The sequence below is a fragment of the Pseudophryne corroboree genome, chromosome 4 (assembly GCF_028390025.1).
Source record: "Pseudophryne corroboree isolate aPseCor3 chromosome 4, aPseCor3.hap2, whole genome shotgun sequence".
In the NCBI taxonomy this organism is placed as follows: Eukaryota; Metazoa; Chordata; class Amphibia; order Anura; family Myobatrachidae; genus Pseudophryne; species Pseudophryne corroboree.
The window spans coordinates 828,324,874-828,337,912 of NC_086447.1; the positions used below are offsets into that span (position 1 = coordinate 828,324,874).

The 13,039-nt window shown below is 45.8% G+C and overlaps 1 protein-coding gene across 3 annotated transcripts in view; it reads right to left on the reverse strand.

Annotated features, from left to right (window-relative positions):
* The window catches only part of NDUFAF5 (NADH:ubiquinone oxidoreductase complex assembly factor 5), a 97,106-nt gene that overhangs the window by 73,690 nt on the left and 10,377 nt on the right, over positions 1-13,039 (reverse strand). For all 3 annotated transcript variants that reach the window (XM_063918538.1, XM_063918537.1, XM_063918536.1), the window contains exons 2-3: positions 12,617-12,657; positions 3,917-3,980 (exon numbers count right to left, since the gene is read on the reverse strand). In XM_063918538.1, the coding sequence (XP_063774608.1) occupies positions 3,917-3,980; positions 12,617-12,657 (105 nt within the window). The remainder of the gene's footprint in view (positions 1-3,916; positions 3,981-12,616; positions 12,658-13,039) is intronic.

The following is a 13,039-nucleotide window of genomic DNA, read 5'->3' on the forward strand; positions in this document are numbered from 1 at the left end:
GGCTCCGGGACCGAACGATCGAGGTCGGGTCCTGTGTTCGATCCCTCTGGAGCTAATGTGTCCAGTAGCCTAAGAAGCCCAAACTATCTCCAGTCAGGTAGGTTCGCTTCTTCTCCCCTTAGTCCCTCGCTGCAGTGAGTCTGTTGCCAGCAGATCTCACTGTAAAATAAAAAACCTAAAATATACTTTCTGTCTAGGAGCTCAGGAGAGCCCCTAGTGTGCATCCAGCTCAGCCGGGCACAAGATTCTAACTGAAGTCTGGAGGAGGGTCATAGTGGGAGGAGCCAGTGCACACCAGCTAGTCTAAAGCTTTCTTTTAGTTGTGCCCAGTCTCCTGCGGAGCCGCTATTCCCCATGGTCCTTACGGAGTCCCAGCATCCACTTAGGACGTCAGAGAAATAAGGGTTATGTTATAGTCTCATCGGTCTTGGACTGATGCTATGTCGTTTTCATACTGTTAACTGGATAGTATATCACAAGTTATACGGTGTGATTGGTGTGGCTGGTATGAATCTTGCCCTTGGATTAACAAAAATCCTTTCCTCGTACTGTCCGTCTCCGCTGGGCAGTTTCTCTAACTGAGGTCTGGAGGAGGGACATAGAGGGAGGAGCCAGTGCACACCAGATCTAAAGTCTTTCTTAAAGTGCCCATGTCTCCTGCGGAGCCCGTCTATCCCCATGGTCCTTACGGAGTCCCCAGCATCTTCTACGGACTACGAGAAAAAGATTTACCGGTAGGTTTAAAATCTTATTTTTTTTAAAGTCGAATTGAGATGGCCATTAAATAGCCCTTGTCGCATCCATTCCGACAAATGCATGTCGGAATGGATCCAACTTCAATTGAATATACCCCTTAGTCTTAATATTATAGTTTCTTTAAAGATAAAAATAAATGTTGAAACAATTTTCCAGCACTAGAAAATTGATGACATGGCTGCCCGTGAACCAGTGCTCTCCAGTATTTTGCAGATACCTATACTTATTTGAACACTTTGAGCAGGAAGTACACTTATTACTAAGCAGCAACAGTGACACCTGCTGGCTCTAAGACTGTAAACGGACAATGGTGGTCATTCCGAGTTGTTCGCTCACTAGCTGCTTTTAGCAGCATTGCAAAACGCTAGGCCGCCACCCTCTGGGAGTGTATTTTAGCATAGCAGAATAGCGAACGAAAGATTAGCAGAACTGCTACTAAATAATTCCTTGCAGTTTCTGAGTAGCTCCAGACCTACTCCTAGATTGCGATCACCTCGTTCTGTTTAGTTCCTGCTTTGATGTCACAAACACGCCCTGCGTTCGGCCAGCCACTCCCCCGTTTTTCCAGTCATTCCTGCGTTTTTACCTGGCACGCTTGCGTTTTTTAGCACACTCCCTGAAAACGGGCAGTTGCCACCCAGAAACGGCCCTTTCCTGTCAATCACTCACCGATCAGCAGTGCGACTGAAAAGCGCCACACGAACAACAGTAAAACTGCTACTAAGTTTTTAGTTAAATAACAAAGCGCATGCGCGCTGCGTACCATACGCATGCGCATTTAGCAGCAAATCGCAGCATAGCGAAAATTGGCAACGAGCGAACAACTCGGAATGACCACCAATGTGTATTTTATTTTGTTTATGCTGTATGAGAGAAGATCAGATAATTATTACCAGTTATTTATATAGCGCACATATTCCACAGCGCTTTACAAATAATTTTTGGCCATTAACATCACTCCCTGTCCCAGTGGAGCTTACAGTCTATTTTCCCTACTACATGCACACACACACACACACACACACACACACTTACTCACTAGGGTTAATTTTAGATGGGAGCCAATTAACTTAAAAGTATATTTTTGGATTGTGGGAGTAAAACGAAGTAACCAGAGGAAACCCACGCAAGTATGGGGAAAATATACAAATTCCACAGTTGGGCCACGGTGGGAATGGAACCCATGACCTCAGTGCTGTGAGGAAGTAATGCTAACCGATAAAATAACCTATGCATCACATCCATAATTCCGAGAATGAGCGATCTGAAATACTGAACAGGACTCCAAGCAGTATAAAAATACATAATTCCATTTCAAGTTTATTTACAGCTCTACAGAAAAATATCTATTATTATTCCATGATACTTAAAGTACATTTAGGAGGAAGACAAAACGTGCACATTTGAAACCGTAAGACCACAGAAAAGTAGTAAGTAAATCTAATTATTTTATTATTTGTTGATGACAGCCAGCCCCCAGAGACTACCACTGGCACTTTTTAGGTTTCCATGGTTACTGTCCAATGAGCGATTCCAAGAAGTTTTTGGATGCGTAGAAATTCACCATGTTGCTAATTTGCAATTGTCAATGGCAGAATTATCCATGAGATTTTTTATATTACAATATTGCTGGCTCCTGGCTAGGGTGGCCAATCCCAGGATCGGTGGGATCCCGGGATTTAAGCCAAAAATAGGCCGAGCTCCAATCCCGGGGATTGTGGGATCAGGCGTCCCTTTGTGTTTTTAATGCTGGGCAGCATTGAGCATCCTCAGGACGTTCAACGCTGCCTGGCTCCCCCTGCGCAGCATGACCTCTGACTCTGAGGTCACACTGCGCAGTCACCCGCCCATCAGTCGCCGCCGAGCCCCAAAGAGAGACGCCCGTCACCGGCACCTAGTCAGAAGAAGTTCCTCACCCGCCTGCCCGTGCAGTTTGGGGAGTTTTTTGTGCCGGGCGGGGTGGGGAGAGGCGGGGATAGGCGGACACTCAAGAAAGCCAATCTCGGGTATCCTGGGATTGACCATTTTTCAATCCCGATACCCGGGATTGAAAAATTGGCCCGGGATTGGCCACCCTACTCCTGGCACAATGCCTGGTCCTAACTTTTGCAAGTCTTTCTTCATAGACACTTCATTCCTTTCAATCTTAGAACCTGTTCACTATATCCAATCCCTTCTGGCCTCTTGCGCACTGACTTCAGCACGCTGGACCCTGCCTTGACCAAACTAATCAGCCTTTCTCAATATATAAGTATTTCCTTGTCTGCCTCAACAACATGACTCCCAGTCTCAAGAAATGCTCTTTGGACCAATTCAGACCTTCTAGGTACTAAACAATTTCCCTATGTCCATTTGTCCCTAAGCTACTGGAGCACCTTACTTACAAGGTTTGATTATGTAGCATTTTGCTTTGTTTTGTTTTCTTCAGGATTCTATTAGTAATCTAGGATCCTGGACTACCATGGGAACTACTGTCACATGACACATGGGGTGGTCATTCCAAGTTGATCGCTCACTGACATTTTTTGCAGCGCAGCGAACAGGTTAATACTGCGCATGCGTATGCACCGCAATGTGCAGGCGTGTCGTACGGGTACAAAGCGGATCGTTGCTGGGCGATGGATTTAACGAAAAATCCATTCGCACAGCCGATCGCAAAAAGACAGACAGGAAGAAGACGTTTGTGGGTGTCAACTGACCGTTTTCAGGGAGTGTTTGGAAAAACGCAGGAGTGTCCAAGCGTTTGCAGGGCGGGCGTCTGGCGCTAATTTCCGCGACCAAAAAGACTGAAGTGATCGCAAGGGCTGAGTAAGTCCAGAGCTACTCAGAAACTGCTAAAAACTTTTTCGTCCCGCTTGGCTGCACACGCATTCACACACTTGCAAAGCGAAGATACACTTCCCCGTGGGCAGCGACTATGCATTTGCACGGCTGCTAAAAGTACCTAGTGACCGATCAACTCGGAATGACCCCCATGATGTAGCGAGAAAGGAGGTTTTGGAACCCCCTTGAGATTTTGTGCAGGAAATAATGACAAGATGCATGTTTAAAAGGGACTTGACCTGCTATTTAAATAAAATATTGTACAGTAAGTGGGATTGCTACTTTAAAAGTGCCCTACATATGTAATACAGATTGTGGAGGAGGGTACTATACATACCTTTGTTAAATTATGTGATGTATAACCTCTTCCAGAACTAAGATCTAAGGCAAAAGGAAAAGTTCTGCAAAGGAAATGCAGATATATTTATGTCATGATATAATAAAATCAACACAAAACAAAAACAGGGGGAAAATATACAAACTGACAAATATGATAAAACTCTTCCTTATTTATATTTTGCGTTCACTAACCTCTTAATAACAGAAGGGATTTCACCCACATCAAGACCAGACATGATGTCAAGAGTTGTGCCTTTCACTGTGAATTTTTAAACTATCCATTCACATTTTATTTACTTTTGTATGGAACAGATGACACTTTTATTTGGCGCATAATGGGACAAAATATTTCCCTGTTTCTTCCTAGAATTACTATTTGTTAAAGGCACCTATGATTTAATCAGCTAGTTCTCTTGGGTATAGGGACACCATATATGTGTACTCTGTACAAAGTCTGATGGAGTCATAGGGAAGAGACAAAGGAACTGTAAAGGGGGGTACACACGGAGAGATCCCTGCTTAAAATCTAAGCAATCTGACTAGATTGCTTACATTTTAAGCACGGATCTGTCGTGTGTATGCCCACAAGCAAGGGATGTGGAAACTTTGTCCTTCCAGCTGTTGCTGAACTACACATCCCAGCATGCCCTGCAACAGTTTAAGCATGATGTGTGGTTCAGCAACAACTGGAGGGCCGAAGGTTCTCCATCCCTGCCCTAAGCGATACGTATCGCTATCGCTGGTGCTAGATTGAGCCTGCATGGAGGCACAATCTAGCGGGTCACTCACTTCACCGCTGTGTGAAGTGAACACCCCCCTCTCGCTCAGCACACATCGCGCTGTGCTGAGCGGGGGGAAGAGATGTGTGCTGAGCGGTCTGTGATAGATCGCTCAGCACACATCTCTCTAGTGTGCACCCCCCCCTATGTTTCAATTTAGAAGGTTTTTCCTTTTTATTTTATTTAGAACTTATATTGCAGCTTGGTAGTTTACAAATGGTTAGGGTGGGAGCAATTAGGGATAGGGCCAAGAGTGTGGCCAAATCTTGAGATGACCGTGTCTTTTTTTTGCATATTTGAAAGATCAAATTAATTCTGCATGACATTCATAGGGCCGGATTTTAATGTCCCCCCTCCCCCTCCAGCAGCTATACAAATGTTGCTGCCGACAGGGGGTAGCGAGCTGAAATGCGTGTAAAGAAGCCCATCTTTTCACGATCACGCCCATTACTTTAGTCAGGTTTAGGTGCTTTGCATGCATAAACCAGAGTGTAATTGGTGTGATCAGTGCGATAAGTGGGGCATTTGAATACCGCCCCGCAATCTCCCATCACTTTAGACCGGAGATCGGGGGTGCGATAACATTTGAATTCCTCCCATAAAGTTTCACTAGGAACAGGTGACATCAGTTCTGGGCCGTGAAAGAGACCAAATGCAAGGAGGGTCAATTTTCACTGGATTCTGATGGAGGATGCGTAGAGGGTAGGTGCCCTTTAACAGTATAACAGTTGGCATTAACTGCATATTTCTATAATTATTTATGGAAAAATATTTAATACAGGTAATAATACCACTGCCAAGCACAAAAAGTAAATAGGGAAATTCCTCAGATACGGAAGTTCATATATAAAAAATCTCAAATTCTGTAAAAATTATTACAGGTTGAGTATCCCATATCCAAATATTCCGAAATATGGAATATTCCGAAATACTGAATTTTTTGAGTGAAAGTGAAATAGTGAAAGCTTTGTTTTCTGATGGCTCAATGTACACAAACTTTGTTTAATACACAGTTATTAAAATATTGTATTAAATGACCTTCAGTCTGTGTGTATAAGGTGTATATGAAACATAAATGAATTGTGTGCTTAGACTTGGGTCCCATCACCATGATATCTCATTATGGTATGCAATTATTCCAAAAAACAGAAAAATCTGATATCCAAAGTACTTCTGGTCCCAAGCATTTTGGATGAGGGATACTCAATTTTTTGTTTTTTTTAAACAATCTTTCATGTGTAATTATATAATGTTTTAATGAATCAGGAGAAATTAGTACGGTAGCTAATAATAAGATTTTACTTACCGGTAAATCTATTTCTCGTAGTCCGTAGTGGATGCTGGGACTCCGTAAGGACCATGGGGATTAGCGGCTCCGCAGGAGACTGGGCACAACTAAAGAAAGCTTTAGGACTACCTGGTGTGCACTGGCTCCTCCCACTAAGACCCTCCTCCAGACCTCAGTTACGATACTGTGCCCGGAAGAGCTGACACAATAAGGAAGGATTTTGAATCCCGGGTAAGACTCATACCAGCCACACCAATCACACCGTATAACTCGTGATACTATACCCAGTTAACAGTATGAAATATAACTGAGCCTCTCAACAGATGGCTCATAACAATAACCCTTTAGTTAGGCAATAACTATAAACAAGTATTGCAGACAATCCGCACTTGGGATGGGCGCCCAGCATCCACTACAGACTACGAGAAATAGATTTACCGGTGAGTAAAATCTTATTTTCTCTGACGTCCTAAGTGGGGATTATACCAAAGCTCCCAAACGGGCGGGAGAGTGCGGATGACTCTGCAGCACCGAATGAGCAAACTCTAGGTCCTCCTCAGCCAGGGTATCAAACTTGTAGACTCTTACAAAAATGTTTTAACCCGACCAAGTAACAGCTCGGCAAAGTTGTAAAGCCGAGACCCCTCGGGCAGCCGCCCAAGAAGAGCCCACTTTTCTCGTGGAATGGGCTTTTACAGAATAAGGGTGCGGCAGTCCAGCCGCAGAATGTGCAAGTTGAATCGTGCTACAGATCCAGCGAGCAATCGTCTGCTTAGAAGCAGGAGCACCCAGCTTGTTGGGTGCATACAGGAGAAATAGCGAGTCAGTTTTCCTGAATCCAGCTGTCCTGGAAACATATACTTTTCAGGGCCCTGACTACATCCAGTAACTTGGAATCCTCCAAGTCCCAAGTAGCCGCAGGCACCACAATAGGTTGGTTCACATTAAAAAATTATACCACCTTAGGAAGGAATTGGGAACGAGTCCTCAATTCCGCCTTATCCATATAAAATACAGATAAGGGCTTTTGTATGACAAAGCCGCCAATTCTGATACACGCCTGGCCGACGCCAAGGCCCACAGAATGACCACTTTCCACGTGAGGTATTATAGCTCCACGGATTTAAGTGGCTCAACCCAATGCGACTTCAGGAAATCCAACACCACGTTGAGATCCCACGGTGCCACTGGAGGCACAAACGGGGGCTGACTATGCAGCACTCCCTTAACAAAAGTCTGAACTTCAGGCAGTGAAGCCAGTTCAATTTTGGAAGAAAATCGATAGAGCCGAAATCTGGACCTTAATGGAACTCAATTTTAGGCCCATAGTCACCTCTGACTGTAGGAAGTGCAGAAATCGACCTAGCTGAAATTTCTCCTTTGGGGCCTTCCTGGCCTCACAGTACGCAACATATTTCCGCCATATGCGGTGATAATGGTTTGCGTTCACTTCTTTCCTAGCTTCAAATAGCGTAGGGATAACTTCCTCCGGAATTCCCTTTTCCTTCAGGATCCGGCGTTCAACCGCCATGCCGTCAACGCAGCCGCGGTACGTCTTGGAACAGACAGGCCCCTTGCTGCAGCAGGTCCTGTCTGAGCGGCAGAGGCCATGGGTCCTCTGAGATCATTTCTTGGAGTTCTGGGTACCAAGCTCTTCTTGGCCAACCCGACAATGAGTATAGTTCTTACTCCTCTCCTTCTTATTATTATTCTCATTACCCTGGGTAAGAGAGGCAGAGAAGGGAACACATACACCGACTGGTACACCCACGGTGTTACCAGAGCGTCCACAGCTATCGCCTGAGGGTCCTTGACCTGGCGCAATATCTTTGTAACTTTTAGTTGAGGCGGGACACCATCATGTCCACCTGTGGCCTTTCCCAACGGTGTACAATCATTTGGAAGACTTCTGGATGAAGTCCCCACTCTCCCGGGTGGAGGTTTCTTAGTTGTCCACTCCGGGAATGAACACTGCTGACAGTGCTAACACATGATTTTCCGCCCATCGGAGAATCCTTGTGGCTTCTGCCATCGCCATCCTGCTTCTTGTGCCGCCCTGTCGGTTTACATGAGCGACCGCCGTGATGTTGTCTGACTGGATCAGCACCGGCCGGTGTTGAAGCAGGGGTCTAGCCTGACTTAGCGCATTGTAAATGGCCCTCAGTTCCAGAATATTTAAGTGTAGGGAAGTCTCCTGACTTTACCATAGCCTTGGAAGTTTCTTCCCTGTGTGACTGCCCCCCAGCCTCGAAGGCTGGCATCCGTGGTCACCAGGACCCAGTCCTGTATGCCGAATCTGCGGCCCCCTAGAAGATGAGCACTCTGCAGCCACCACAACAGCGACACCCTGACCCTTGGAGACAGGGTTATCCGCCGATGCATCTGAAGATGCGACCCGGACCACTTGTCCAACAGATCCCACTGGAAAATCCTTGCATGGGACCTGGCAAATGGAATTTCTTCGTAAGAAGCTACCATCTTTCCCAGGGCTCGCGTGCATTGATGCACAGACACCTGTATACGTATTAGGAGGTCTCTGTCTAGAGACAACAACTCCTTGGACTTCTCCTCCGGGAGAAACTCTTTTTATCCTGTTCTGTGTCCAGAACCATACCCAGGAACAGTAGACGCGGCGTAGGAACCAGCTGCGACTTTGGAATATTCAGAATCCAGCCGTGCTGTTGTAGCACTTCCCGAGATAGTGCTACTCCGACGAACAACTGCTCCCTGGACCTCGCCTTTATAAGGAGATCGTCCAAGTACGGGATAATTATTTCGGCCATTACCTTGGTAAATACCTCGGTGCCGGGGACAGACCAACGGCAACATCTGGAATTGGTAATGACAATCCTGTACCACAATATTGAGGTACTCCTGGTGAAGAGGGTAAATAGGGACATGCAGGTAATCATCCTTGATGTCCAGTGATACCATGAAATTCTCCAGGCTTGCAATAATCGCCCTGAGCGATTCCATTTTGAACTTGAACCTTCGTATATAAGTGTTCAAGGCTTTCAATTTTAGAATGGGTCTCACCGAACAGTCTGGTTTCGGTACCACAACATTTTGGAATAGTAACCCCGGCCTTGTTGAAGGAGGGGTACCTTGCTTTCACCTGCTGGAAATACAGCTTGTGAATTGCCCCCAGTACTACCTTTCTCCGAGGGCAGCCGGCAAGGCTGATGTGAGGTAACGGTGAGGGGGAGTCGCCTCGAACTCCAGCCTGTATCCCTGTGATACTATTTGCAGAACCTAGAGATCCACCTGTGGGCAAGCCCACTGGTCCCTGAAGTTCCCGAGACGCGCCCCTACCGCACCTGTCTCCACCTGTGGAGCCCCAGCATCATGCAGTGGACTCAGAGGAAGCGGGGGAAGATTTTTTTGATCCTGGGAACTGGCTGCTGGTGCAGCTTTTTTCCTTCTTCCCTTGTCTCTGTGCAGAAAGGAAGCGCCTTTGACCCGCTTGCTTTTCTGAAGCCGAAAGGACTGTACCTGAAAATACGGTGCTTTCTTAGGCTGTGAGGAAACCTGAGGTAAAAAAATTTCTTCCCAGCTGTTGCTGTGGATACGAGGTCCCAGAGACCATCCCCAAACAATTCCTCACCCTTATAAGGCAGAATCTCCATGTGCCTTTTACAGGCAGCATCACCTGTCCACTGCCGGGTTTCTAATACCCTCCTGGCAGAATGGACATTGCATTAATTCTGGATGCCAGCCAGCAAATATCCCTCTGTGCATCCTTATATATAAGACAACGTCTTAAATATGCTCAATGTTAGCAAAATATTATCCCTGTCTTAGCGTATTAATATTATCTGACAGGGTATCAGACCACGCTGCAGCAGCCCTATTTATGCTGAGGCAATTGCAGGTCTCAGTATATAACCCGAGTGTGTAAATACAGACTTCAGGATCGCCTCCTGCTTTTTATCAGCAGGTTCCTTCAAGGTGGCCGTATCCTAAGACGGCAGTGCCACCTTTTGACAAACGTGTGAGCGCCTTATCCACCCTAAGGGATATCTCCCAACGTGACCTATCCTCTGGCGGGAAAGGGTACGCCATCAGTAACTTTTTAGAAATTACCAGTTTCTTATCAGGGGAAACCACGCTTCTTTACACACTTCATTCATTCATCTGATGGGGGAACAAAACACTGGCTGCTTTTTCTCCCCAAAAATAAAACCCCTTTTATGTGGTACTTGGGTTCATGTCAGAAAATGCGTAACACATTTTTCATTGCCAAGATCATGTAACGGATGTTCCTAGTGGATTGTGTATATGTCTCAACCTCGTCGCCACTGGAGTCAGACTCCGTGTCGACATCTGTGTCTGCCATCTGAGGTAACGGGCGTTTTTTGAGCCCCTGATGGCCTTTGAGACGCCTGGGCAGGCGCGGGCTGAGAAGCCGGCTGTCCCACAGCTGTTACGTCATCCAGCCTTTTATGTAAGGAGTTGACACTGTCGGTTAATACCTTCCACCTATCCATCCACTCTGGTATCGGCCCCACAGGGGGCGACATCCCATTTATCGGCCTCTGCTCCGCCTCCGCGTAACCTTCCACATCCAACATGTCGACACAGCCGTACCGACACACCGCACACACACAGGGAATGCTCTGACTGAGGACAGGACCCCACAAAGTCCTTTGGGGAGACAGAGAGAGAGTATGCCAGCACACACCAGAGCGCTATATAATGCAGGGATTAACACTATAACTGAGTGATTTTTCCCCAAATAGCTGCTTGTATACATATATTGCTCCTAAATTTAGTGCCCCCCCTCTCTTTTTAACCCTTTGAGCCTGAAAACTACAGGGGAGAGCCTGGGGAGCTGTCTTCCAGCTGCACTGTGAAGAGAAAATGGCGCCAGTGTGCTGAGGGAGAAGCCCTGCCCCTTTTTCAACTGACTTTCTCCCGCTTTTTCTGGAATACTGGCAGGGGTAATTTTACATCTATATAGCCTCTAGGACTATATATGATGTAGATTTGCCAGCCAAGGTGTCATATATTGCCCTCAGGGCGCCCCCCCCAGCGCCCTGCACCCATCAGTGACCGGAGTGTGAGGTGTACATGAGGAGCAATGGCGCACAGCTGCAGTGCTGTGCGCTACCTTGGTGAAGACTGAAGTCTTCTGCCGCGGATTTTCCGGACTCTTCATGCTTCTGGCTCTGTAAGGGGGACGGCGGCGCGGCTCCGGGAACGAACACCAAGGTCGGGTCCTGCGGTCGATCCCTCTGGAGCTAATGGTGTCCAGTAGCCTAAGAAGCCCAAACTACCACCTGTTAGGTAGGTTCGCTTCTTCTCCCCTTAGTCCCTCGCTGCAGTGAGTCTGTTGCCAGCAGATCTCACTGTAAAATAAAAAACCTAAATATACTTTCTTTCTAGGAGCTCAGGAGAGCCCCTAGTGTGCATCCAGCTCAGCCGGGCACAAGAATCTAACTGAGGTCTGGAGGAGGGTCTTAGTGGGAGGAGCCAGTGCACACCAGGTAGTTCTAAAGCTTTCTTTAGTTGTGCCCAGTCTCCTGCGGAGCCGCTAATCCCCATGGTCCTTACGGAGTCCCAGCATCCACTTAGGACGTCAGAGAAATGTTCTTTTGAAGTTTAGCAGAACATTGTTCCTTTTTTTAACTAGACACGTATACAGCATCAATCAGTAACTGTGCATCCTGACAGACTGTCCTGATGCAGAGACCAACCTAGAGATCACTTAATTATTTGTGAGCTGTGGTGCTCAGAGTCATTAAACATAGACGTTAAAGGTTTAAATTTACTAAAGGTCAATTCTAATTGAAATAAAATCAATCTAAATCAATGTTGTGTTTCAGAGGCTAAATCACACATTTACTACAATTTAAAAATCGATATGAAAAAAAAAATAGTTTTTTTTTTTTAGCAAATGTGGGTTTTAGCTTCTGAAACACAACATCGATTTAGGAGGATTTAAAATCGATTAAAATCAGCCTTTAGTAAATTTACCTCTTAGCATCTATAGCAAATGCCGCTGGGCATCGCAGCTTACAAATACAGTATTAATAAGTTAAAATAAAAAGGGATCACACAGTGAAATTTCAATACATGTGAAATGTTAAAGGAGCAATCTTTCTTCCTTCTACAGGCAGTGCCGGCTGTACTACATGTAATAACATCAGACAGCAGGACTGCAGTCTACTTGGCCACACAGCAGCATACAGCAGCTGCAACTGACATCAGACAGTTTTAGTTGCAGGTTGTACTTGTACAAAAAATAAATCATAAAATATAAAATAACCGAATACCTGCCTGGATCTAACCAAACATGAATCAGAAGCTGTCCCCAAACACCTGACACAATTGTGTATGGAACACCTCTAAAATGCAGTGTACAAATCAGTAATGTTTTCTTATATGGAGTGGGGTCGCATATATTACTGCAGCAAATCAGGCCCTTAAATTGTTTATTAAAGACAATAGCTGAATAATTCGGAAACCATGGCGAACTGGATTCTGCCCTCAAAATGATGGTGGCCCATTTACTACTGCCCTTAGATGACAGGTACACTTAAGGCAGCTCTTTGTTAAGATGACTCAAACATTAATTTGCGTATATTTACAGCATGTGCTATACCAGAGTAATATAAGCTTTGTTACTCACCTCGCTACATCAAACACACGGTCTGCGATTCGGCCTCCTACCTATAAGAAAGGAATTGACAATTACCTTGAAGGATAAGGAAGGAAAAATACAAAGTGGTATTGGGAATTTTCCAAGATGGAGTACATACACACCCAGTACCTGGCGGTTACATTAAACCTGCTCTTCCCAAATTTTTAACATACTGGTCGATTCAATTAGGCGCGACAAAGTTGAACCCGCTATTAAGTGCTGCTATACACCACACTTAAGGTAGTGCAGGACTACTGGATTTTTGTACACAGACCTATACGGATGATTACAAAACCCCATGAGTTTGAGGCAAGTTCAGGGCACAAGGGGGCAGGTTTAGCTGCCGTTACAGCTGTTTCAACTCTACTGCAATGGCAAACCCCCCCCCCCCCATCCTCACTCCTAATTGAA